Source organism: Elephantulus edwardii, unplaced genomic scaffold (assembly GCF_000299155.1).
Source record: "Elephantulus edwardii isolate Elephantulus edwardi_28Jun2011 unplaced genomic scaffold, EleEdw1.0 scaffold00010, whole genome shotgun sequence".
Classification (NCBI taxonomy): Eukaryota; Metazoa; Chordata; class Mammalia; order Macroscelidea; family Macroscelididae; genus Elephantulus; species Elephantulus edwardii.
In genome coordinates this window covers 1291536-1319100 of record NW_006399760.1, presented here as the reverse complement: position 1 = coordinate 1319100, position 27565 = coordinate 1291536, and the positions used below count along the sequence as shown (strand labels likewise).

The window sequence follows — 27565 nt, the reverse complement described above, 5'->3', positions numbered from 1 at the left end:
GGCGGAGGAGGAAGTGTCATGGCGTCGGGCCGTGCAGCTTCTTCTCGCTGGTTCTTTACACGAGAACAGCTAGAGAACACGCCGAGCCGCCGCTGTGGAGTGGAAGCCGATAAAGAGCTCTCGAACCGGCAGCAGGCGGCGAACCTCATCCAGGAAATGGGACAGTGTCTCAACGTGTATCCTTTCGTGTTCTTGGCCCTCCGCCGCTCACGCCCTGTCTCCTTTACTTCTGGTCGCTCGGCCTGGTGTTCCGCAAACATGGCGCCATCGCCTTGATCTTCTTTGGCCCTGGCCGTTCCACAAGAGAAGGCAGGCCAGGGCTTGGTAGGCCGCCGGGGGCCGGCGGCAGAGTTGGGACGATAGGGGCTGGGAGTGCGAGCCGGCCGGCTGTTGTGTAATCGGTTTAGTGCTGCGCGTGGCGGCGGCGGTGTCGGAGGATGTGAGTGCCGCCCAGGCTGAGGGGAATTCGTGGGATTATCTCCCATAGAAGATGGGGCGGCGGCTTCGATTTTTCTCCGTCCCCGAAGCGGCTGAGAAATAGGAGGGTTAGAAGTGTTGAGGCTTCTTTGATCCCCGCGGCTGTTTGCCGGCTTGATGGCCGTTCCCGTGGACTTGAGCTCCCTGGAGGTCTTTATGTACTTGGCATGGTTTTGTAGGGATGGGCTCCCGCGCGTTTCGTTTATTTAAGTGTAGACAGTCACACCTGCTGAAAAAAATTCCTGGACTTTCTTCCTAGCTATAAAACATGATGAAATAATCGGAAAATATTATTATATTTAAGAGCAAGCCTGTCTCCTTGCCCTCTTCCCACCGCAGAATTCTAATTATTTAAAGTTTTTGTTGTAGTGTTGAGAGAACAGGAGGCATTAGGGAGGGGAGCAGTAGATCAGGTGTTTCCAACTGATTGTGAAACGAGGTCGTATTTTTCTGAAGTATTTCCTAAATGAAATGTTCCAGCTCTCAACTGACGATAAACACTGCGATTGTTTATATGCACAGGTTTTACATGCACCATTCTTTTACCAAATTTAGTGGAAATGTAAGTACTGTTTTGTCGTATTTTACTGCCACCAAGTTTAAAGGTGAAGTGATACTTAGAAAATTACCGTGTATTCTGCTATTGGCGTTTGTCTTCAGAATTAACAGTAATGCTAAATCATGTGAGAAATGGTTTACTTCAAATTGCAAATGTGGGAGTGTTTTGTTTATTTGTTGAATTTGCGATAAGTAAATTACCAGGCTTTGTGGGCCTCAGCCAGATCTCTTGTGTCAGAAGATTAATACGAAACATGTCTAAAATGTTTTTCTACATCAGTGTTCTTCATTTAAATGCTCTACAAACCCTACAAACTCTTATAAATGTACAGAAATGATGTTAATTATAGAGCGGAGTTAAAGTCTTGTGCAAAGCTTACTCAGAGTCATTTCGACTGGACAACACTTAACCACTGCTAAACGAGACTAGTGCTGTTATATCTGGAGGAACATTTTTCCACTTGTGCTGTTTGAGGTAACCTGGGTTTGTTATGATGCTGAACCTTGGGGATATCAAATACCATAATGGTTTCCCATTGTGGACAGTGTTTGGTGGAGCTCCCAGTTGTTAAACAGGTTGGGAAGCAGGAGTGGCATCCACTTCCTAAACCACAGGTCTCTGGAAACTATGAACTTGGAGAAAAAAACGATAGCTATGGGAAGGCTAGATTAGGTCTTTTGTTCATAGAGTCGCTGTGAGTTGACCTTGACTCGACAGCAATCAATAGCAACAACAAACTTAATATTTGGATAGTTTCGAATAGCAATATACAAAGTGCAATTTGAATAAGTCAATTCACTTGTCATTTTTATATAATTGTGTTGGACTGATTTCAAATTGGGTTTAATTGTGGCTTTTGTAGTGATGATTCTTTGACAGAAATGTTTAACAGGTAACTTTTTTTGCTAATGCAGTAATTTTTTTAAACGTCAAATGCTTTGAGTTATAGTAAATTATTTATTGTTTTAAATTTTTGGCAATTTGAACTTCAGATCTTCAAACATGACTCCAGTTTTGTTTATACAATTCATTTTGAATTAAAATTTGCACTCAAATATTAGGTACTTTTTTCCAAGCACAGTTTGGTTTAGACTGGTTCTTGTTTAGTCTTTTATTATTAGTTTGACTTGGCATATATTTTCTGTCCTCCTTCTGTTTCTTAATTGTATGTGGTTCCTACTATTCCCAGTTCCTGGTTATTTCTTCCACATAGCATTTAGGTCACTGCATAGTGTTATAGAAGACAGAAGAAGTCTTTCAGCAGTAATGTCTTGATTGAAGGAATTAACTTTTATTTAAACTGTCTCCAGAGGCAATAGTTTTTAATATAAATGTGACTTTCCTTAAGTAACTCTTGAAAAATGCTGGTAGAAATTGCAAGTCTAAATATTTGTGGAAATTCTTTGTGTGTCCTATTTGCTGAAACAAGCTTACTTTTCTACTTGCAGTAAATGATCTCACTCATCTTTTTATTTCTCCTTTTAATCGTCCTCTCATAAACTGTTTCTGTGGCCTCGTTTATGTGCTTGAAAACAAATTTCTTGCTTAAACCCAACATTTACAGCTTTCACTTTTAAGTTGGCTAAATCCTAGGTCACTTACATTCCAACTTTCACTATTTTATGTAAATAACAATCATTTCATTAAAAGCCAAACTATCTTTTTTCTTCTACTTCCTTTTTTATGTGTATATGAAAGAACATCATATATTTAACTGACTTAAGATAATGGAAAGCTGATGCTTCTTTCTAGCTTGAAAAATAACATTGTACTCTTCATGTCTGAAGATTTTCTTTGCTTTTATAATATCAGGTGTTTTTACTCATACTGGTACACTTGGGTCATTTGCACAGCCTCACTCTCCCACCCCCCCTTAGTTCTTTTAGGGTGAAGGAAGTAGTCACAAACAGAATGTGAGTCACTTTTAAATTCATACTTCCAACGTTGTCAGGCAGATTTTTTTCCATAATAGAGCTGTAGTGGCATGTTCTGGTAAATAAAATGCATGAGTCTTACCCAGCAAATACATTGAACATAATTTGGTAAAATTAAGCCTATGAAATAACAAAACAAATTATAACTAGTTTTAATAGGAGAAATACACATTACTTATATTTAATCTCTTGACATGCAGTGGTTTACTTTTATATTCTTGTGTTAATAAATAAAAGAACGCTTCCTCTTTACAAAGTGCTATGGTTTTTCAGGAATAAATTCAGTGTCCGCATGTGCGTGAGTGATCCAGAAACTGTCTCTTACCATTGACTTCTTTCCTTGGTTTCTTTTTGAGGGTTAAATCACAGTAGCCTTAATAGACACAAATCTGTCAAAAATCTTTGTTTACATAAGTTCAGGCAAAATTTTACTCTTTTTACCTATAAAATGCAAAGAAGCCCTGATGGTACAGTGAACAACTTTTGCGCTTTTGACCCAGAGTTTGGCAGTTTAAACCAGTGTAGTGGCTCCAGGGGAGAAAGACCTGGCATTTTACTCTTTTTTAAAGAATACAATCTAGAAAACCCTTTGGGACAGTTTGGCAGTGTTACATGGCTTTGCTGTGACTTAGTAACAATATACATATGGTTGTGAGTTAGAACCAACTTATAGACAACTAGCAGCTCCAGCCTTTTACTCACTGGATACAGTGAAGTTTTATGTGATTGGGATTCCTAGTAAGAATTACCTTGCTAACATTGGGTCCACAGTCAGTCTGACCGATAAAGCAGCTCATTACCCTCCAGTCAGTTCTGACTACAGACAACCCTCTGTTGATTTCTGAGGCTGATTCTCACTGGTGTCCAATCTGAACTGATTCATAGCTGAGCTTTTGTGGGTTTCCGAGGCTGTAAATAGCAATCCACTTTTCTCTCTTGAGAGCCTCTAATAAGGAGTAAAAAGCCTGGAGGCCAACAATACCCATAACACTAAGGAATACCACGCTCCCCTGTGTCAACCTTAGAGTAGATATTGATCCAGCTTCTCAAAAGAGCTCTAATTAGTTTGGTTAGTCAAGTTTATGATGTGTTTCTCAAACCTGTTCTGAGTCAAGAACCAGTTGTAAAGCACACATGGTTTCCAAAGTATTTTTTGTTGATTGTAGTCTATCATTGTGGTCCCAACAAGCCACATGACCATTTTTACTTGCTAGCTTGTTGTCTCTTTATTGAACCTTTATCAATCAAAACTGCTTATAATATGCAAGATTAAAGTGTATTATTCTGTTTATGCCACAGGCGTTTACAGTGAATTTTAAGGATTCCTTGAGTTAATGTGACCTAAAGACTTCAACGAACAGCAGCTGATTTTGGGTTTATGACTTAAAAGAAGACCTCTTTGTATGTTGTATCTGAGCTTCATTTTGTACATATGTACATTGTTTAGCCACATATAAACAAAGTAGGATTTTTGTTAAATTTTATGACCACTTTTTCACTTTCTCAAAAATCTTTTTAACTTCTCCCATTGTCTTAAATAAGTAGATCTTATTTAAAAATTTGAAGATGTTCTTTTGCGTTCCTGTCTTTTCCTGTGCAAACTTATAAATGGCTAAGAGGAGGACTTTATCTAGATAAGAGGAAATTGGTAACCTAGCGTATAGGGGTTTGTATTGCCAACCCAAAGGTGACACCTCCCTGGTGGCACAGATCCACCAGCAGTTTTATGGGAGAAAGATGGAACATCTCCTGTGAGGTTTACAGCAACACTCCATCCAATTTTCACTCACACTGTGCTTTTTAGAACCTCTGGTGGTACAGTAGTGCTCTGTCCTTAACCCAAAGGTCAGCAGTCCCACCCACATCATTCTCCCTCCAAACTGCTGGTGGGTTAGAACTGTGAGTGCTGCTTTGAGTATTGTAGCCCAGTTCCATGCAAATGATGTCTTCAGAAAGCCTTTCATTTTACCTTTAAACTCAGTAAATAACAAACTGAAACATTGTTACCCTTGAGTCTGAACCCACTCATAGCTGACCCTCCCTCCAGAGACTTAAAATTGCATGTGCCTATCTTGCTCCAGTGAGATCACTAGTAGATTTGAACCACTTGCCTTTGGGTTGGCAACACAACTCCTTACCCACTAGGCCATCAGCTAAAATATTGTTTGTCATTTTAAAAAGACTTAAGGTGATATATTTTGTTTAGCATTTCAAGGTTATCTTGAAATAACCTCTTGAAAATTATTTTGTGAGGATATTTAAATTATCTTCTACATTTTTACCCTTTTGGTCTGGATTCTTCTGTGGGAATGGGCAAGATGAGAAAACTGGAAAAGGAAGAGAATTGGATCAAATCACTAAACCAAATCCATTGCTGTCACATTGATTCCAACTCAGCAATCCTCTGTTGGGTTTCATAGACTATAAATCTTCATGTAAAAAGACTGTTCTCCATGGAACAGTTGGTGGATTTGAACCACAGACCTTTTTGTTAACACAACACATAAAATACCATGCCACCAGAGCTCCTTTGGGAGAAAAAAGGAGGAGATGCAAGTGATGCAGCCATAAACCAGGTTATGTGTAATATAATTCTACTGTTTGAATCTGCTGAGCTTGGATTGCAACAAAACCTGCCAAGAAGTTGCATTGACAGAATGTGAGCAAAAATATTTAAAAAAAATACACCTATTAAAGAAATTCTGCCTGAATTTCTGGCAGTTGGTTTGTAAAGTAACTAAAGGGAAGAATTTAAAAAGGAACTTTTAAATAATAATCACAGTTTATTACTCTAGCACAAGGGGATTTTTACATTCTTAAAATAAGACAAATTTCTATGTAAACATACCACACAAACTGTCTCAGTGAGATCCTGACTCCACTGACTGATTAACCAAACAGACTCACTACCACTATGTTCATTTTGACTCATAAAGACTCTGCATTTCTGAGATTGTAAATCTTTATGGGAGGAGACCATTCAACTTAGAAAGGGTGTAAGAAAACATTTAGAACACAGCCCTAGTAATATTTGAGTTATATTGTCAGTGTTGGTCTTAAATTCTTTAACAGACGTATTTTAAAAAATTTTCTAGTAGTTTTCTAATGACCTTCCGGAAGATTTTACTTGATTTTAATGTTAATGACATTGATAATTTCCACATTCTGTTGAATAACCTTTTTTGAGAATGAGAACAAATACAGATCTTTTTTCCAGTTGATTGGCCAGGTAGCTGTCCTCCACATTCTCTGGCATAGCGTGATGAGCACACCTGGAGAGCTGCATCTGTCTGTTGAAACATGTCAGTTGGTATCCTATCAATTCCTGGGACCGTTTTTTTTTACCTCCAGTGCAACTTGTGCTTCTTTCCTTATTGTCTGTCATTGGTTCTTGATCATGCAGTACTTCCTGAAATGGTTCTGTCTGCCAGGAGTTTTTGGTTCAGCGACTGACTGTATTCCATCTTTTTTTTTTTTTTTTTTTAAATGCTTCTGGATCATTTCGGATTTTGCCGATTGCATGCTTTGCTTCAGTACTACAACAACTTAAATTTGTTTTTTAGTTCTTTCAGCTTGAGAAATGCTGAATGAGTTTTTCCTGTTTTATTCTCCTTGCACATTGCTTTATAAGACATTGCTTTGTCTTCGTGCACTTCTCTTTAAAATATTCTTATCTCTTTTACTTTTGGCTGTTCTTTTATTTTATTTTGGCTTCGAAAAGGCACAGCCGGAATGCCTTTGTAGGCAAGAATAGTAAAACTTCATCTCACATACTTTAAGTTGTTAGAAGGGGTCAGTCCTTGGCAAAGGACATCATACTTGGAAAGGTGGAGAATCAGTGAAAGAGAAGAAAATCTTCAATGAGATGGAGGCAGGAGTGTGTAAGAGATGATGAGGATAGCATCAGATCTCTTGGTTATAGTCTCACTGTGAGTTGTCATTGACTCAACAATGCACCTAACAAGTAGCCAGCAAAGCTTCCTATGTATAGATTACCCATATCTTATTCATTCAACAAACATTGAGGGACAGCTATTACTATAACAAGCCTGTGAGCAGCAGATCGAACTGTTGTACCATCTTCACGATTTCTTCCATACTCAAGCCACTGTTGAAGTCACTATGTCAGTCCATCACATTGAGGCTCATCCTGCTTTTTTCATTGACCTTTCCCAGCATGATGTCTTTTTCCCAAGGACTGGCCCCCTCTTTTGTGTTCTCACCGTTTAATATTGTAAGAGACAACTCCTACACTAAATAATGAAAACACAAAAGAATAGTTCTGTGCTCAAGGCACTTTTATACTGGAAGGAGAGATAACATTAATAAACCAAGAGTTGGAATAGAGTATGTCAAGTTGACTGCAATGCATAACAACCCTGTGAATAATGAGTCTGAACTGTGCCATGTTCTGTGCCATCTTCATCATCTCTGAAATACTTGAGCCTATTGTTACAGCACTTTGTCAGTCCCTCTTGATGAAGTTTATCTTCTCATTCACTGACCTTTCTAAGAATGATGTCTTTTTCCAAGGACTGGTCTCTGATAACAGCATGAGTATGTGAGACAAAGTTTCACCGTCCTTATCTCTGTGGAGTACCCTTGCTGCACTTTCTCCAAGACTTGTTTGTTCTTTTGGGCAGTGAATGGGATAATCAGTACTCTTCTCCAGTGCCACAAACTCAAAAGCATTGTTTCTGTCATCCTTAGTCATTGTCCAGCTTACAGATGTGTGGCAAGTAATTGAAAAGAACGAAGCTTAGGTCTCGTGCACCTTAGTCTTTAAATGGATATCATTGCTTTTCAGTACTTTAGAGAGATCCTTTACAAGCAAATTTTCCCATCTCTTGATTTCTAAACTGCTGGTACCAAGAGTGTTGAGTGTGGATTCAAATAAGGTGAAGGAAATAATTGATAATTGTCAGTATTTTCTCTGTCATGTTGCCTATCAGTCCGGTGGGTGTGGATTTTTTTTTTCTTCTTGATTTTGAGATGTAATTCATTTTGGAAGCAGTAGTCTTTGATCTTTTGCAGTGATCATTTTAAGTCCACTTAACTTTCAGCAAGCAAGGTTGTGTCATCTACATAATGCAGATTGTTGATAAGTCTTCCTCTGAACCTGATGCCACGTTCTTCTTTGTAGAGGTATGCATAGGTTCCTAGTTAATAAGGAAGTATGTTTCACACAGACTCAGGAACTTAACCTTGGGGAATGATAATCTATTTAAAGGAGTTAAGCCTTTAAGTAGAAAAGGAATTGACCAGAGAAAGTAGATTATAGTTGTAGGGAGTTTTAAGTATGTGGGGAAAATAACTGGGGTTGGAAATGATTATCTGCTCCCAGTTAACTTTTACTCTCTAGTTTCAGCCTATCCTTATTCTAGAGATGGCCGTTTAACTTATTTATCAGGAATAGTAAGTAATATTGCTATTGCCTGGGTAATAACAAATTTAGTTTAAAAGAATGTGAGTGATTTACTCTAAATCTATGAAAACTAAGTTATTGTACATTGGGATTTTTATCTCTTTGTTGACTATATATATGTCACTTAGTTTCCATAAGGAATTGGTTCTGGGACCCACCCTTTCACCAGTGTCAGAGCATGCCCTTTAAAAAATGCTTTAGGAAGATCAGTACACTTGCTTGAATTCTTTTTCCTCCTCAATGAGCAAATTAAAATGTAAACTTTCACTTAACCAAAATGAAAAGTATTTCATGAATAGCTTTATTTAAACTCTTGTCCAGATTGCCGTTCTTACCATTACTCTCACGGTCCTTTTGTTGCATGCATCCCTCCACTTAGAAAGTAGGGTTTTTCAAACATTTGCTTTAATTACCAAATTTTATCTTTTCTGCAGATAATATCACCCACTGCATTATTTTTGGCTGCAAAAGTGGAAGAACAGGCTCGAAAACTTGAACATGTTATCAAAGTAGCACATGCTTGTCTTCATCCCCTAGAGCCACTTCTGGATACTAAATGTGATGTATGTAAAATTATGTTCTTAGTTTTTCTTAAAGTTTCTTCATAATGTAAGCCTGATAGAAACCAATTCGTATTCTGTCCAAATGCTGCTTAATTTCATCGCAACTTTAGAAATATACCAGAAATTAATCTGACAGAAACTTATTTTATATATTATTCATGAATTTGAGTACCATCCTAAAGCACGTAAGGCTTTGACTCAACAATATTTCCAGGTGTTTCCTGTTTCCTTATTGATCTTGATCCTTACAGCAAACATGTCATATAGATGGTAAACTGTACATGAGACTGGAGGATAAAATGACTACCTCAGATCAAATTGCCGGCAGATGATGAGTAGAAAATCAGATTTGCCTCCAGACTAGTAATGAATTAGTCTTTTTAAAAGAATGTTCGTGTGTGTGTGTGTGTGTGTGTGTGTGTGTGTACACATGTGTACACGCACTGATCTGTAGGGAGTTTTCTGGTGGCCTCTTGGTAAGGAATTGTGCTGCCGACCCAAAGACAGTTTGACATCACCAACTGCTCCTTGAGAGAAGGATGGACAGTCAACAGGAAATTTACTGCGTATGAAAACCCACTGGAGGACCAGCTGTGAGCCATTCCTGACTTGAGAGTATACAATGACAACATCTATGGTGGAGATACATTTTACTATGCACCAATGAGTGCATTTTATTATTAATTTCCCTAAAGGACAACATTTGTGTCCAAACTACTTGTTTGTTATTAGAATAACTGAACATAATAGGCCATACTGGAAATCACCATTTAATAATTTTCCACCATTTTCTTAAAATGAAGACTAAAATACTTCAGCGTAATTATTATAACTGAGTTATTTAGGATTAAGTCTACCAAACTATACATTTCATTTGGAACAAGTTTAAAGTCCAGAGTAATTTAAGCTTTGATGGAAGTATAGTTGATTTTATTAATGACATGTTTATCCTAGTGGAATACTAATGAAACTTTTTTAATAAATATGGAAATTCAAGATTATTCAAGGATGGTTCTTATAGTTTCTGTTAACTTTACAAATACAGACGTAATTCTTGTGAACAAACACTTCAGTATATTGTTCAAATAATGAGATGTTAAATGTTAACGTTTTCAAAGTGGATCATCCATGAAAAGAAATATGCTTTCAGTCTCTGACTTAGCAATATTATGTCTTTATGTAAATGGTATTTGTAAAGAAATAATTTTATCATATGATCTAAGAAGTAAGAACAATAAAGTTAAGGTTTTTATACCTTTTCTTTAATTGTCATCAGAGGCTAATTTAAGATTGACGTTAAGGGGAAAGAGCTTTTGGTATTTATGTACTTGTGAGTGTATTACACATTATTTTGCTGCATTTTTATATCATTGCTCTGGTGGAGCAATGGTTAAAGTGCTTGACTACTAATTGAAATGTTGGTAGTTTCAGCCCACCATCCCCTGGGAGAAAATGTGGTTATCTTCTTCCTAAAAGATTCTCTGTTTTCATTGGTGAATTAATGTCACCTGCTTTTAAGTGGGCAGTTGCCACTTGACCACCCAAATTCCTTCTGTCATACTGATAGTAGTATTTTGGTTTTACTGCTCTTGAGAATTGCTTTTTATTTTATCTTCTCTAAAATGGGGGGGGGGGAGATAAATTCTAAAATTAGGTCACTGGCTTACTGTGATTTTTAAGTAGCTGCTACATTGGCATGTCCTAGATTCAGAGTATAACTTCTTTCCTTAAAGACAGGTTTGAGTTTGATGGATTTTGCTACCTTGCTGTGCACTGACCTTAATACATATTTATTCCCCTCAACTATGAAATTATTATCCCCAGTTTTTTTCTAGACAGTGTAGCTTTTTCCTTTCACAAAAATTACCCTACCCTTATCATAGTATCCTTGGTGTTTGTTTCTTTATTTAAAAAGGGAACTTTGATAGAGTCTGCTGCCAACTCGAAAGGTAAGCAGTTTGAGTCTGCCACTCCAAGGAGAAATAGGGGCAGTCTCCTCCCATGCTGTTTACAGCCTAAAAACCTGTTTGAAGGGAGGTGAGGAATCGGTTTGGACTTGCCACAGAAAATAGGTTTTTTTTCTGTCACCGTCCATTTGTATTGCTGTCCTTCCCTCCCAAACCCCTGTTTCCACACTACTATAAAAATTCCCCCTATATTTCAGACTTTCATAGTAAACTTGTAGTTCTCATAAAATGCAACAGTTCCATAGTCATCTGATAGTGCTGTGTTTATCATAAGTATTATTACTATTTTTGCATGACAGGCTTACCTTCAACAGACTCAAGAACTGGTTATACTTGAAACCATAATGCTTCAAACCCTTGGTATGTACTTTTTTTATTGTTCTGTGATGTAGGAGTCCAGATAAATAAAAATAATGTTTCAGTAACTACTTACTAAAGAAAGCTACTTTAAAATAAATTTTTGAGTTAGAATTGTGTTACTTGGTTTGGTTATCAAATATTTTTTCTAAAATTTAAGTTCAGTTTGGCATAATAGAATTAGACGGTAAATACAATTTTTCATGTGATTTGATTGATCTTCATATGGTTGTATAATTGCCTTTTTTTTTCCTTTAAATTCAGCCCATACACTGCCTAGCTGTTACTTGCACTAAAGAGTAAAATTTTTTAGGGCTGTTATTTATGATTGTAATGTATTCAAATGTATGGTAATGCTTGTTCTTCAAGAATTTGTAGTTAGTCTTCAGTATGACGATAATTATTTAAATGTTAACCATATTTTTCTGAAAGTTTTATCTTCATATTAAAGGCTTAGGCAACTTAAATGATCTTTAAAGATGATTGAATCTGATCTTTTAATTTGTGAAGAAATTGACACCTAGGAAAGTTATGAGTTGTTATTAGTCATATAATTAAGTAGTGTAGTGGATAGTGGCAAGAAGCTGCACTGCAGTGGTGGTTTGAGGCCATCAGCTGGTCCATGGGAGAAGGATGGGCAGTCTCCTCCCGAAGCATTTAACATGTTGTTGCAAATGATGGCTATAGCGAAAACAAGTGTGTTTCTAAGCACAGTTGCCAATTATAACAAAAAAAAAAGTGTTTCTAAATACAGTCGCCAATTTAAAAGTATGCGGCAACTTAACTGCCTCTGAAAACCTGCCAGAGGGTCAGCTATGAGTCAGTTCCAAATCTGTAGTACGCAACAGTAGAATAGTTAACATGTTTAGGTTTGATTTCATTCATTTAACTGTGAATTTCTTCCTTCTTGGAGAAAATAAGCAAGTTGTAGTGGACTTTGGACATCTGAATTTGAATCTACAAGTATCTGACTTGTTTTGTAAATTATGAGCACAAGTTCTTTGACTCTTGTGCCTCCATTTCTGTGTATGTGAGATAGAATAATATTTTGCATGATGAATTTGCAAATGAAAGATAATGTGCAAAAAACCATTTTCCATATAGTAAATATGTCACAGTAGTCATCATAATGCTAGTTAAGCATTGTTATTTCATATTCAAATTTTAACATGAATTATGATCATCAGCACAACTTAAAAATTTTAGTGACACATTTTTTTATTTCAATGGTAATTTGAAGAATTTATAATATAAGGGATATTTTTTGAAGTGAGCATAAGTTACATGAGTACATAATAGGAAAGTTATAAATATTTAAATAGTGACATTAAAATGATTAATTACAAATTAGAGGGCTTCGGTGGCCTAATGGGTAAAGAGTCCCACTGCTGACCCCATAGCAGGTGTTGCAAATCCACCAGCTTCTCTGCAGGAGAAAGATGGACCATCTCCTGTGCCAGTTACAACCTCTACAAACCTGCTGGAAGGTTCTGGGAGTCAGTTCTGACTAGATGGCACTTAACAACAGTTATAAATTATTATTTTGCACATTGAGTTGGGTAAAAACAGATGTCACAATAAAATTATAAATAGAGATACTTGTTGGATTTTATTCATGTACAGAAATGAAGACTAGATTTGGTCTCCATTTTTAAAATAAAGAAATATACTCAAGGATTGATTGGACACTGAAAGCTTTTCTGTATTTGCTCTTTGTATTAACAGCAGTAATTTAGTGAATCCTGATACCTAAATGTTTTTTGGTCATTAGTAATTTTAATTATTAGTGAAATGTAGTTACAAACTAACTGGTCATAGCTTCAAAATAGGATGATTGTACATAGGTAGATAGCTGCTGTTGAGTCAGTTACACTTGATGACAACCTTGCCAGCCTTTTTCTATTCATCATTGTAAGAAGATGAGAGGACAATGTCACTTTCAAAGGGCCATTTCTACACCTGTCGGCCAAAGATTATTTTTATAGAAAGTGTTCCTTTCATATCTCTAAAAAAGTTGAGATATGTATAAGAATTATGTTGTGATGACAGTATACCATCAAGTTTAAACTGGCTCATAGCTAAATATCCAGCAGGTTTTCAGAGGCTGTACATTGAATGCAAGGAGATTGACCATATTTCTACCACAGAGTAGTTGGTAGATTTGAAACTGTGTGCCTTAGGGTTGGTAGTGTAACTCCTTACCACTAGGCCACCAGAGCTCCGTAGAGTAATTGGGAAAAAAATAGTACTTTTCATTTCAGGTTTTGAGATAACCATTGAACACCCACACACAGATGTGGTGAAGTGCACCCAGTTAGTAAGAGGTAAGTGACCTTTGAAACTTTTAAGATTAGTATTCTTGTTGTGTTTTTTTTTTATCAATTATAATTGATTCATATGCTGTTCTATGCTTATAACTTTTTTTAAGCTTTATTAAAACGGAGAGAAAATAGTTTTAAAGGGGGTGTGTGTGTGTGTTCTGTATCTGCCTTTTCCTGTAGTTTCTTGTGGTTCTGCCTGATAAATTATCTTTTTACTTATTTTATTTTTAATTTGTTGAAAAAAGTTAAGGATTTTAAAATCTTTGATTTCTTCCTCATTGGTCTGTAGAGTATGGAGGTCCCTATCAGTTAATGTTTAAGATGTAACCCAGTAAATACTTTGGTTCAGAAAATAACTTCCAGTTTGGGTTTAATTTTCATTGACTTCTTGAGGAATACCAACTGTTTCTAGAGTTTGAGACCAAATCATATTGTTTCCATTTAAAAATTGTGTTTGTTAGATAATGTCATTTTGGGGAGATGTTTTGCCTATATTCATTTGCACAAAATTTATTTAAGTTCTTCAGCATTACTAAAACTAGTTTCCTTTTTTCATGTAGTGAGAAGATTTATAATGTGATATATATAGTTTATGTGCCTGCTAAAACTTGTCAACAAGAGTAGAAGTTTTTTGCATTCTTTTATTTTGCTGCTTATAAAGCATGTAGAGTGACATTTTCCTGCTCTTATTAATGAATCTTCTGTTACTACATCTTTAGAAATATTTTTCACTTAATTGCGGAATGTTGTTACACTGCTTCTTGCTCCAGTTTCCCACTTGAAATGTTGCATACTAACAGTGACCCCTGCAGACTTGTTGTGTGCTTTTTTTCCTGTTACCCTCTTTTTGGAAATGAAATTTGATGGTTTCATTCCTTTACCATCAGATTTCTTTAGATTTATCCTAGACTAAGTGGGTATGATGTTTGAAAGTGTTTTAATTTTGGGGTAGTTTTTTGTGAGAGAGCAAGTTTCTAGTCTTTATCTAAATACTACATTTTATTTTAAATTGAGTTAATTTTATGCATAGATAGGATTCCATTATATTAATAAATGCTTCCAATCCACAGCAAAACCAGTATTTTTAAGAACTGAACATATTTTTTTTTTATCCTGTCCAACCATATGCTATCATTTGTACACTAAAATAATTAACTATCCCTTAATGACAGTTACTTACAATTAGGGAGGTAGATTGGCCTAGTGGTAAGGAGCTGCACTGCTGACCCAAAGGCATGTAGTTTGAATCCATCAGAAGCTCTATGGGAGAAAGATCAGCAGTTTCCCATGTGATTTGCAGTTTCTGAAAACCCACTGGGGAAGTCAGCTATGAGTTGGATCTGACTTGATGGCACACAATAACATCAGCATTCCTTGGGGTTATATTATTTTATTTTGTAGCACATTTTTTATTCCTAGTTTTACAGTATAATTTTGGAGGAGGGAGCTAAGGTTAAACTTTGTTAGGATAACAGAGCTATATAATTAGCTTTAAATTGAGCCTCCTATTGGTGGAAGATACAGGTTTAGGTCAAACTGTATATATTTTGAACTTAATAGGAAATTTATGTTTTCAACTGAGTATTCTTGCTCGTAAAGTTTGAGGCATCTTCCTTGAAATCCTTCATAAACATTTAATTTCTACTGTAAATGTTCTCCTACATTTTCTAAAGAGTCTAGAAGCATGAGGTCATTTCAGCAGCCAAAGCAAAACTATTTCTATCTGATGTTTTGGTCACTGTAAATGTATAAATTACATACATGCTTAACTCCGTTGTCTGACTAACATTTCTGGTAGCAGTATTTTACATCTCACTGTACTTGAAGGTGTTCTTTTATGTTTGGGGGCTTTTTCTTTGCTCTGTTACAACCTCCAGCTAACCAAAGAACATTTTCCCTACATTAATCCTAGTACAGTACCTGATTATAAGTCATTTAATTTAGGTATATTTCTAGGTGAAAGCTTCCACAGTGATTTAAAAGAATTTTTACTTTCTTTTCTATAAAGTGTGAGAGATTTTTTGGGAAGTAGAATAGATAAGTTTGGTTTCTATAAAATTTGTCCCCCTTGGAGATGAAAACGTTGATATTAATGCTTCTTTGCTGAAGAATTAGCTAATGTCGTTTTACAGGGACCTTTGACTTCTGTGATTTCTCCTTCCCTCCCCACCAGGAAAGAATGCCATACTTAAGTTACTGCCTCCAAGACATCTGATGCTTGACACTCTTCCCTAGTGCAACTCTGCTAAGCCCAAATCCCTTTTGTAAAACATGTTATTGGTGATGCACAGAGGCAGCAGGGATTACAGGTGCCAAGCAGAAAAAAATAGGAGATGGAAAGGAATTTGAGCCTACTAGAGAGGGGTGGAGTTGAGGGGTTGAACTTGATCCTAGGTGAGCAGAGGGGAAAGGTATACCAGTGATTATGAAGGTAATTGGGAAAGGGAGAATTAAAGCAGTGATGTCCCGGTTGGGAAGAATAAAAAGAAATAGCAAGGCGGGGAAGGGGATGGAGTACATTTTTACAGTCTGAAGAAAGGTAGCTAAGAATTGCTTTTCTTTTGGGGACCAGTGCTAAGCATCCATGTTTTCCTCAGAGTATTTTTATTTTTCATAAACATTGTCTTTTAGTGGATTCCGCAAATACTGGTTTTACATAATACAGTGGCACTTCATTTATCTACACCCTTATGTTTCTAGGGTCATAGTCTCCTTTGATGCTTAGTAGTAGCATGGTGAAAACTGAGCATTTTGTCTTAAGTTTGGGGAGGGGGGTTTCTTTTATTTTGTTTTCTTTGATGTTATTTAAGCCAACTTAAATATGATGACAGGATTAAGTCTGGCAGGCAACTCTTTGTATTTTGTATTAGACTTCAAAATCTTTTCTTCTTCTTCTTCTTCTTTTTTTTTTTTTTTGTTTTGAATCCAGGAGAATGCTTTATTGCACCTTTTAGCTGACTAGGTGCTTAACTTAGTAACAAGTTTAGCCCTTGTAACTGGCTAGCTAAAAGCAAATCGGCTTGTTTCTCAGATCTTTGGGGGATAGCAAGAAACATTTGAGTGAATGTTGTTGAAGATTATCAGTAGTATAGAAAATGATGGCGCTCTTGTGATGTTTGTAAGTAGTAAGTAAAATTTTTTTTTTTGTGTACAAATCTTTAAGTTTTTGTTGTGTTGAGAACTTTTTAATGGAAACGTGTTAAAGCTGATAGTATTGTTTCCGTTTTTTTTTTCTCTTTTCTTACAGCAAGCAAGGATTTGGCACAGACATCCTATTTCATGGCTACCAACAGGTTGTTATCCTGACCCTCTTTGTTGCACTGTTGTAGCACACTATAGCTTCCTTTAATGCAGGGCCCCCTCAATGTGTCTCTTACCCTTGTTGCAACAGGAGACTGGACCATCTACTGTGGTGGTACCTTCCTGTTTGCTTTGCGGTGTATTGTACAAGGGACTTTTGGCACAGAGGGGTTAAATGCACAATGTGAAGTGTAGTGGTGCTTTCTGATGACATATTCTCGATTTGTGAGTGCATAAGTCTAAAATTGGTAGCCTGAATAGCAGCTAAAGATTACAAAGAGCTAAACTTAACATAGAAATTCGAGCCATTTGGTAAGTATAATGCTATTTCTAGTTTACAATTATAGTTAAATGACAGTTTTTAAAAATTTCACCTTGCTCCAATCCTAACCTTAAAATAATCATTAAAGCTTATATATAATATAAATAAAATTTGCATAATTTGGGGGGATTTTTTTCCGGTTAAGTACCCACTAGTGGTAAACTAGAAGTAGTCAGCCTGAGTACAATTTTACTTTAAAAACCAGATTTCCTTTTCAGTATATTTAAAGCAAAAATGTTATGTATTTATAGTTGAGAATTACACATTTTTCAATTTTGAAACTGAACTAGAAAATAGTAGTATAATTCTGTTTTAGATTGATTATATTAGTGATTTAAGTTTGTTTTGTAAATAAGTCTTTGAGAAGCAAGAATAAGACTAGCTTTGTATAGCCCTAACTTCTTGTGACATTAAGAAGTTTCACTAAAATTTTTTTTTAATCGCAGCCATTTTCTTAGCTATATGTTGTTAGGATTTAAATTCTATTCCTCCTGATTCTAATTCTTAAAAAACAAAACAAACAAACAAAACAAAACAAAAACCCACAAAAAAGAATTACTTTAAAACTTTGATTAAAAGATGCTGTCTGTGATATGTTATATTGACAAATAGTGAGAGAAGGGTAGTACTTTTGCAACATTGAGCCTGGAAACTGTACTTAGAAGGTAAGTTTTCTCTGTGGTTACTGAAGAGAAAGTGAAATTTACATAGTTAAGTGTTAAATTCTCTTTTACATACTTGAGAATTCGTTTAGGATATACAAATGCTGCTCAGTCTACATTAAATAGTATTATCCTTGATTACAGTGTGAGGATAGCATTACCTTTATCAAATTTACAAATAGTTTTCTGACTTTTTTCTTTGCATTTTGCTATAAAATTATAACAGAAACAATAATACTTCTTAAAAGTAGAATGTTGTGCTTATTATACATAACTAAATCATTTTTATTGTAAATATATTATCTTTCTTTTTTTAAGGGAGTGAAAATACTTTGAATTTTTATCCAACCACAAATTTTCCAAAACATTTTTTATTGAGTTTGAATATTGGTATTGATAAAATGTTACGTATAGTAAAAATATAACATACAATGATACCCTGGAGAGGTGAGGGTGGGGAAACCTCATAATCTTATATAGGCTTTTCTGAATAGAATTTTTACAACTACAATGTTAGTTTTTAATTTAATACAGTAATGCTTTATACTCTAGACTTAAAGAAAAAAACCTTTATCATTTTGTTTTTGCCATAGTCTTACTAGTAAATGTTTTTCTTTGTTTTGCATATATGAATTCCTATGACTCTTCATTTACAAACCTGCTGTACCACAGTCTGCATCTTACAACCTTCTGTCTTCAGTACAAACCAACAGTGATAGCATGTGTATGCATTCATTTGGCTTGCAAATGGTCCAATTGGGAGATTCCTGTGTCAACTGATGGAAAACATTGGTGGGAATATGTAGATCCTACCGTTACTCTAGAATTACTAGATGGTAAGTATAGTCAAGGCTCTTAGAGAAACACAGTCTCCCAGAATACACACACACACACACACACACACAGAGTTTTTATTAGGGAACAATGTTCTCTACTTATATATAGATTTGAAAATTAGTAATCCCTGTCCTCCCATCCTGTCAGTTTATCTCCTTTCATAATTTAATACCAATCCCAGATATCATTTCATCTTCTAATATTTCAATTTGTATTTCCAAAGACCCTTTAAAATGTAACTGTAATTAGACAAAGGGCTCAGTAGGTTAAAGATAATTCCTTAGCCTAAAGGGGGAAAAAATTGATAATATGTTACTGAGTATCCAGAGCCCTCTGAAGATTTTCTATAGAAGTATGATTCCTAATGCTTTTAAGCTGATAATGCCATTGTCCCTCCCTTAAAATGTACTCATGTTGAGTTTTAAATGTGTGTACTTAAAGGTGGGTGTTAACTTACTTTGTATAATGTGAAACAATGTGCCCAAGGTATTTTCAAGGTACACTCCTTATTTCATATCACAGATGGTAGGCAGCTAACTGAAAGTTTAAGCGTTTTAATGCACCAGCTTCTCCAACAGAGAGAGAGATGTTTAGTTTCTTCCTAGAGAGCTTTACAGCCTCAAAAACTGGATCCCCAGCCAGGTTCTGTGTAGTAAGAACCAACTCTTCCAACAGTTTGTCTTGCTTCGTTCTTTGCTTTGTAATGCTTCTGACAGCAAAGCCTATACTGTTGTAAGGGGATACAAGTTATGTAAAATATGAGCATGAAATTTTGGTATTTCCTCATGACAAATTATTTCTCTAGTTGAGAAGTAAAACACTGGGCAGAGCTGGAATATTTTTTGGAGCATTATGACAGTCTAATCAGATACTGTGGACTTGGGAAAGAAGCTTACTGACCTAAATGTTTAGTATGTCAAGGCTTCAGCTTTTGGTAGTAGAAGTGGGAGTGGGGAAGTGCTTTTCCTAACTTCCTTTAAAAATGAAGTTAATAGGAAAATGTTTTTACATCTGTTGGTTCTTTGAACATATGTTATACAGAAAGTCTTCTGTAGCTTTAGAACGTGGTATTCCATTAAAATCCTAGCTGTTTGTTTTTAGTTAAGTGTCAGCAAACCTTTTCTGTGAATGGGGGAGGTAGTAACTATTTGGGGATTGTGTGAACTGGAAGTCTGCTGCAACTGGTCCACAGCAGCTGCCAGCTCTGCTATTGTAACTCGAGAGCAATTTGTAAATGAATGGTTGTGGGGTTTACAAAAACAGGTGGCCGAGTTTATTATTCATTTGGAGAGTGTATCTTGGAAATTGAGCACATTGATCATTTTAACTTGCCGGGGAACAGCCTTAGGAGCACACATGCAGTGTAATTTAAAATAGTAAGATGTATCCAGTTATTAGTATGGTGTCTAACTAGTTTTTGCTGAAATAATTCAGTAAATGACTGTGTTCCAAAGTAACACTGGCTTGGGAAATTTGGGCTAGTTGAGCTTTGTTCTTTCTCTTGCTATTTTAATTAATAGCAAACCTCATATATTTTTTCTGTTTTGAATTTTTCTGAGTATGAGCTTTGCACAGAGGAGTCTCTTAAGCATTAAACTTGGACTTTTATTAATAAGTAGCTAATTACTTAGGTTAACACTGATTATTTGACACATTTTTGTTGTTGTTGTTCTGCAAATTTTAACAAAGTAAAACTTAAGAGATGTCTACTATGTACCAGAGTTTAGACCAACCACTTTACATTCATTTATTCTTTGACAACCAAACTACTAAAATGGTTAACATATTAGTGTTGGACCCAGAAGTATTGTTTATCTGCTAGGTTTTCTTTAACCAAACTGGATCAAAAGAGGTTAACATTGTTAAAGTATTACATTAGCTACATATTTTATTCATATTTCTGTGGCTGATTAATTTCTCCACTATAAAGTTACTGTTTTCTCATTAATTAGTTAGTTAATTAGTGAACCTCTTGGAAAAGACACTGAGATGATACACATACCCTTTCCCTCTTCAGACTTTTTTGCCTAATATATTTTTACTATTTTATTGTGGTTTAGGTAAAACTTAACAGAGTATATTCATTTCTAGTTGATAATATTTTTCTATTAGTTGCAAACTGTTCAGTATGAAAGCACTTTTTGTGTCCCTGTTTGCTTTTTTCCTCCTTCCTGCCTTCGGGCCTTGTTTCTGGGCAGATACCACCGTTTGGTCTTGTATACCTGGATGTTCTGAGGAGCACATTCCTCACAGGTATTTTTGTTCACTTTATAAGTCCATATATTGTTTGGCTGTAAGGTGAGTCCCAAGATTGAGGGTCAGTTCCAAGTGTGAAGGTTGTCTCAGGGCTGTAATCTTGGGGCCTGCACCAGTCTCTGTCTCAGATCAGTTAAGCTAATGTTTTTTAAGACTTTTCCATTTACTACACACTGTTCTGCTCTGTGCAGGACCTTTAGAGATCCTGGTCACTGGATACCATCTAGTTCTTCAGGTCGCAGTCTACTGGAGGTGATGGTTTGTGTGGTTCATTATTCCTCCTGACAGATTGTTTGTTTGAATCATTGGTTTTCTTTACTCAGGATAAGAAGAAACCAATAGTTGTATCTCATATGACTATGTAAAAACTTTAGAGACCCCCCAGTAGCATGTAGAATGTTGTCTTTGTAGACTTTTTATACCAGTTAATCTTGATATCCCTTAAGATGTCTGAAGTCCTCAAGCTCGGTGACTGATTTAGTATGTTTTGTTCTAAGAAGTTGTCCAATATTTCCCTCATATGTTCCACTGTCGTATGTTAGTGTATATATGAATATATTCTCAGTACATTCAAGTACAAGTGTAAAGCTGTCATCTTCCACACCCATGTCATGCATGTGGGTATACTCCCCATGCACCATCCCATACTTCATCCACTGATATATCTACCTATGCATTCTTTGTCAGTTCCTGCTCATAATTACTGTTATTGCATGGTTAATATGTATAATCATATTTACCAGTGTTGCCTTTATTTTTGTGTACCTCTTAGTATACAGTCCTGTCTTCACTATGTTGTGTTAACTTTTCTCCTTACTGCCTTTTCATTCAAGATAATTGTTGGTGGGAATTGTTGGTGGGAATTGGAATCAGACTCTGGCATTGAATTTGAAGTTAATTTTTCTCTCCCTCCTCCTCTAATTTTAAAGACTCCATTGATGGAGATTTCCTATTTGGAGGAGACCTTGGAGAAAGTACAGCTAAGTGCTTCTTAGAGTAAGGGTGGTAAACTTCATTTCACATGCTTGGGGCATGTTGTTAGGAGGGATAATTCTTTGGAAAAGGGTATCCCAGTTGGAAATGGGGAAGGTTAGTGAAAGAGAGGATAGCCCTCAACGAGGTAGATTGTCATAGAAATTGCAGCAGTGGGCTCAAATGTGTCAGTGATGATGAGGATGATACTGGATATGGGCAGGGTTCAGATCTGATCAGAGGGACACTGAATTGCACTTGACTTGATGGCACCTAACAAGTGGCACAGTTTGCAAGAAATACTAATCTTAAAGAAGCCTTCTAAATTTTCTATTTAAATTTTGTTTTTAGAGCTAACACATGAGTTTCTGCAAATACTGGAGAAAACGCCTAGTAGATTGAAGAAGATTCGAAACTGGAGGGTGAGAGACCAGTTTTGAAATTTTATAGTTTAATACATTCTTATTTCTCCGTAATCTTAAATAATTATAGTGTGTTACAATCTCATGAGATTTAAACAATTTTTTCAATGTAATATTAGATTTGTTAGGCTTATTTCATGTGCTTCATTTTCTGGTTTTTTTTTCACAGTATGATGGAATCTTCATTTTTCAAATGTGCAAACTAAGGCATAGATAAGTTAAATGACTTTCTCTAATTCTGAAATAGGATTAGCCTGAATCTAGTCCCCAAAATAGTTCTTTCTTTTTAATAGCCTTCTATTACACCTCTAATAAGACAATTAGTTTTTTATTGGTAACATAAAACCTTGAACTCCAGGTTTTTTGGGTTTGTAGGGAGTTCATTTGTTTTGAGGTTTCTTTTGTTTTCATAAATTTCGTAGTTTTTATAAGCAATTTCTATTAAATACCCGTGCTGTTATTGTTTCTTTTGTGTTTTATTCACATAGGCTAGTCAGGCAGCTAAGAAGCCAAAAGTCGACGGGCAAGTGTCAGAGACACCTCTTCCTGGCTCATCATTGGTCAAGAATTCCATTTTAGTAGATAATGTCCCAGGTGGCCCTGCTACAAACCCAAACTTTCAGAAACCATCTACATCAGCATTCCCTGCACCAGTACCTCTAAGTTCAGGAGGTATTTCTGTTCGAGACAGCCATACATCTGATCATTTGTCAGTGCTAGCAACAGGAATGCCAAGTACCTCGTATAGTTTATCATCACACCAGGGCTGGCCACAAGATCAAGAATCTGTAAGGACAGAACAGATACATTCACAGAAACAAGAGATGTCGTCTGGAAGCCAGTACAACATCACCTTCCAACAAAGACCTTCGCTCTCAGTGCATTCAGGATTGCATCATAGATCTGAAAAACTTTCTGATCACTCTTCTCTTAAACAAGAGTATACTCATAAAGCAGGGAGCAGTAAACACCATGGACCAGTTTCTGCTACTCCTGGAATAATTCCTCAGAAAATGTCATTAGATAAATACAGAGAAAAACGTAAGCTAGAAACTCTTGATCTGGATGTGCGTGATCACCATGCAGCATCCGCAGGAGAGCAGCCGCACAAGCACGGGCAGCCGCCAGCAGCAAGCAGCGGTGCAGTGACTTCTCCTATTAAGATGAAAATTCCAATCGCAACCCCTGAGAAACCTGAAAAATACAGTACTGATAAAAAGGAAAAAAGTGGACCACTAAAATTACGGATTCCAATACCGCCCACTGACAAAAACGCCAGTAAGGAAGATCTGAAAATGAAGATAAAAGTTTCCTCAGAAAGACACAGCTCCTCTGACGAAGGCAGTGGGAAGAGTAAGCATTCAAGCCCTCTTATTACGAGAGACCTTAAAGAGAAGCACAAGGAGCACCCGGCCAGCCGCCACCCCCCCAGCACTCACAAGTATGCTCACACTCACGGGGGCAGCAGTACTGCTGGCAGTAGGCACGGTACTGAGGGAATCCCGTCCACTGTGCTGAGGAGTCCGCTTGGCCTGAGCACTGATGGCATTTCCTCTAGTTCCAGCTCCTCAAGGAAGAGGCTGCATGCCAATGACGCATCCCACAACCACCACTCCAAAATGAGCAAAAGTGCCAAAAGTTCAGGTAGTTCATCTAGTTCTTCCTCCTCTGTTAAGCAGTATGTATCCTCTCACAACTCTGTTTTTAACCATCCCTTACCCCCTCCTCCCCCTGTCACATACCAGGTGGGCTACGGACATCTCAGCACCCTCGTGAAACTGGACAAGAAGCCAGTGGAGACCAACGGTCCTGACGCCAGTCATGAGTACAGTGCACACAGCCAGCATATGGACTACAAAGACACATTCGACATGCTGGACTCACTGTTAAGTGCCCAAGGAATGAACATGTAACCCTTTGTTTAGGTCAATTTTCCTTTACTTTTTTAATTTAAAAATTGTTAGAATGGAAAACTTCCTCCTGATATAGCAGTGGGAACACTGCTTCAATATTTGTAAGTGCTGCTTTATTCTTCATTCTAAAAAGAAGAGATGATAATAAACAAGTTATCTCCACATATGATAGTGTTATAAATACTGTACAAGCATGGAAGGTGCAAAACTCAGTATTTCTACAATTGCAGCTAAGAACATTAGGATGAATGGCTGGCTGCTTCTAGGAATGTAAGATGCCTCAAGCATTTGTTATTTATAATTTGAATCCTGTGGCTATTTTTGTTGTTGTTGTTGCTTGGCTTTTGAATGAGTGTAAATTGTTTTCTTTTGTGTATTTATTCTCGTATGTATGATCTGCATGTGTCGATGATAAAGGGATAAAACAGTATACTGACAACTGTTTACAAGAAAGTGGAGAAAAATGTACATACATTTTTGTATGTTTAGATATTACCATAAATACTCAGGATTGGAGCTGCTTGTAAGTATAACAATATACAGAATAACTTTATTTTGTCTTGTGTTGAAATCCATCACTTACCTAAAACAAAGGTGGCACTTTTTCATGTTGACCTTAAACTCTAGGCCTTACTGAAAGCCACTGACTGGGGACAGTTCACCACCAGATGGGTATGTGGTGCCACAGATGGTCATTTACACTGGGAGGCACTGAACTTTTGCCTTTGGAGGTTATGACCAGATTGGCTGCTGAAATAGCCCCAAGTTTTCTGAAGGCTTGAAGAGGAGGGAATAAAGTTTACATACTCTTGATGTGAAGTGCATTTAAATGTTTGTTGGCTTGTTGCAGTGCTATAAAGACAGAGCTGTTAATAATTGTAATATGGATTATAATGATTTAGAAACTAAATTCACAAAAACTTACACAGTGAGTTTTTCTTAAAAGAGTAACTTTTAACACTACATGTTTTAAAAGTAAGCAGGGATTGCTTTTCCTTCAGCATTCAGAATAACACCATATTCTTAAACATTCTCCTTGGATGTGTGTTTGTGTGATTCCATATTTCTTTTTCAGGTGAATGCAGTCTTCCTTATAAAATGAAATTAAACTTATTGCTCTCTCAAATCTTTTATATTCTGACAAATAAAAACAAAAGATAACTGACTGTGCATTGTACCTGTATTTATAACTTAATGGTGGTGGTTAGGATGCTCTCAGCCTCCGGGTTAACCACTGGGAGGTTTTACGTTTGTACGCCTCAATATGTTCTTGTTGAGGTAAATAGTTTGCACAGTCATCTGACTTCTGAACAGACTTTAACTTGTTAAAAGTTTCTGTTAAATGCCAACAACATGGCTCTGGTTTATTAGATAAGCTTGAATTTATTCTGTGGTAGATCTTTGAGCTGGTGATGTGTCTTTTGAGCTGGGTTGAATTTGACATCAGTTGAACTGAAAACTGTCTTATTAATTTTTCTTCTTGTGTATATGAATTATTTTTGTTACAAAGCCACTGATACGTGCACAATTGTCATTTTAATTGTATGTTGCAGTTGTAAATAATAGAGTATAACCCCATGTTTTACTTTTATTTAGCAGTTAATTAATTTACCAGTATTTTTTTTTTAAGATAACTGTTTATTCTTTCATCAATGTTATTTCCATTTAGGAGAATAGGAGCCTATTTCTAGGAATTTTGCCTAGCTAGCATGTCCTAACATTTGTTCTTGTCTTGCATAACTTTAGTGATCTTTGTCATTACCTGTAACTTTGTTGCTTAGTATGGCATAGTATTGTATCCATACACATGGTAATTTTGAGAAAGTTACACTTTCGCAGTGGTACATAATCCAAGGACTAGTTTAGAATTAAGCTAAATCCAAGATGAGGGAGGGAAGGGGTTTGTCCTTGGTAATTTAGATGTGAAACCTCTATGGAGCTATCATGTGAAATGACATAGGGTGGTTCTACTGTATTATTGGGGATGATGATAATATGAGGAATTTTAATAAGATTTTGTAAAGCTATCCAGAAAAGTAGTGAACTTATTTTCAGTATGACATAGAAAACAATGAATATTTAAGGTCTGTGACTCTAACTTCACTATGAGTTTTCAGAATTGTTTTGAGATGTGGGAATAAAGGTAATTTTGTTGAATCATTATTATTGGTGCTAATGATGGACAGTTAAAAAAAGTAGCTAGTGTATATTGTTATGGGTCAGTACTTAATATTAGTACTTGCGAAATTGAATCTGAAATGCTATGTATTCACTTTTCACTCTGTAAATGTAATTCTATACAATGACTTTATTTATTAAAGGGCAGCCAATGTAATTTTTACAGGATTGTGTGACCTAGTCAAACTCATTAACCTCAAAACAGGGTATTAAGCCTTTAGAAGTAAAATGGGATTAAATATGGAAATCCTTTGAACGTTCATTTTCATTACATGAAAACTCTTATATTGCCATGAATTTGCTTTAAGCATCTCATTTGCATAAAATAGTTTCTCAGCCTGATCCCGGTAGGCTCAACCAAAGACAAGACTCCAGTGGATGGACATTATTACTGAGTCTTCTTCTAAGTAGCCATAAATTAAACCAAAATAGTATCATCAAATTTAGGTATGAAATTCCACATGTGCAAAGTACTGTTAAGGTGATACATTTTGATGAGATTTTAAAAAATACTTGAAATATTAAAAAGCATTATCTTGAAACATCCTATAAGAGAGTGATTCATTCTTAAGCTGTGTTTGCCCTAGATCATAGGTTTGTTGCCTTTTTTGCAGAAACTTGGAAGGCTTTACTGCTGGTTTTTACCTGATTCTCCAACTTTGATCTGTGCCCTTAAATTTTGCCTGAGCTACTTTAAAATGGGCAGTTTTTTCAAACCAAGTAAAAAGGGGGTTTGTTCACAGAAACAATGTTAGAGGCTTGCTTTTAGCAAAACTGGTGGTGTCCCACAGGGGGAAAGCTTGCACAATTTCTAGCTCCTTAATCTTTGTTTAACCTGGTGGTCGTGGCTAAAGTGGTTAAATCTTGAAAAGATGTGATTATCCTTTGGTTTGACTTTAAAAGCACTCATGTTAATCTTCCTCTGCATGCAAAATCATTCCAGTTGAATTTCATATATTCAGTATTATTTACAGATTCATTTCCACCGTGACCATACAGTTTCATATGAGAGAGACTGTTCTACATTATTTTTCCAGCAGACTGGAAATTATGTAGGTTACTAGAACCTCTTTCATAAAAAAAAAACATGAGAACAACCC

The 27565-nt window shown here is 36.2% G+C and overlaps 1 protein-coding gene across 2 annotated transcripts; it reads left to right on the top strand.

The window, feature by feature from the left end:
- On the top strand, positions 1-27277 carry CCNT2 (cyclin T2). Of its 2 annotated transcripts, XM_006880744.1 has the most exons (10): positions 1-176; positions 958-1039; positions 8830-8958; positions 11225-11285; positions 13544-13606; positions 16851-16896; positions 18560-18723; positions 22304-22374; positions 22863-24018; positions 24120-26625. In XM_006880744.1, the coding sequence occupies exons 1-10, from the start codon at positions 19-21 to the stop codon at positions 24185-24187; spliced, it is 1998 nt and encodes a 665-aa protein (XP_006880806.1). In that variant the 5' UTR covers positions 1-18; the 3' UTR covers positions 24188-26625. The 2 variants fall into 2 exon arrangements, with proteins under 2 accessions (XP_006880806.1, XP_006880805.1); XM_006880743.1 differs by having other exon boundaries at positions 22863-27277.
- The last annotated feature ends 288 nt before the right edge of the window (positions 27278-27565 follow it).

Excerpts from the sequence above, each read along its gene's own strand:
- CCNT2 (XM_006880743.1), top strand. The coding sequence starts at position 19 with ATGGCGTCGGGCCGTGCAGCTTCTTCTCGCTGGTTCTTTACACGAGAA. Across the intron at positions 1,040-8,829 it reads TTACCAAATTTAGTGGAAAT|ATAATATCACCCACTGCATT; the intron begins GTAAGTACTGTT and ends TCTTTTCTGCAG. Across the intron at positions 18,724-22,303 it reads TACTCTAGAATTACTAGATG|AGCTAACACATGAGTTTCTG; the intron begins GTAAGTATAGTC and ends TTTTGTTTTTAG.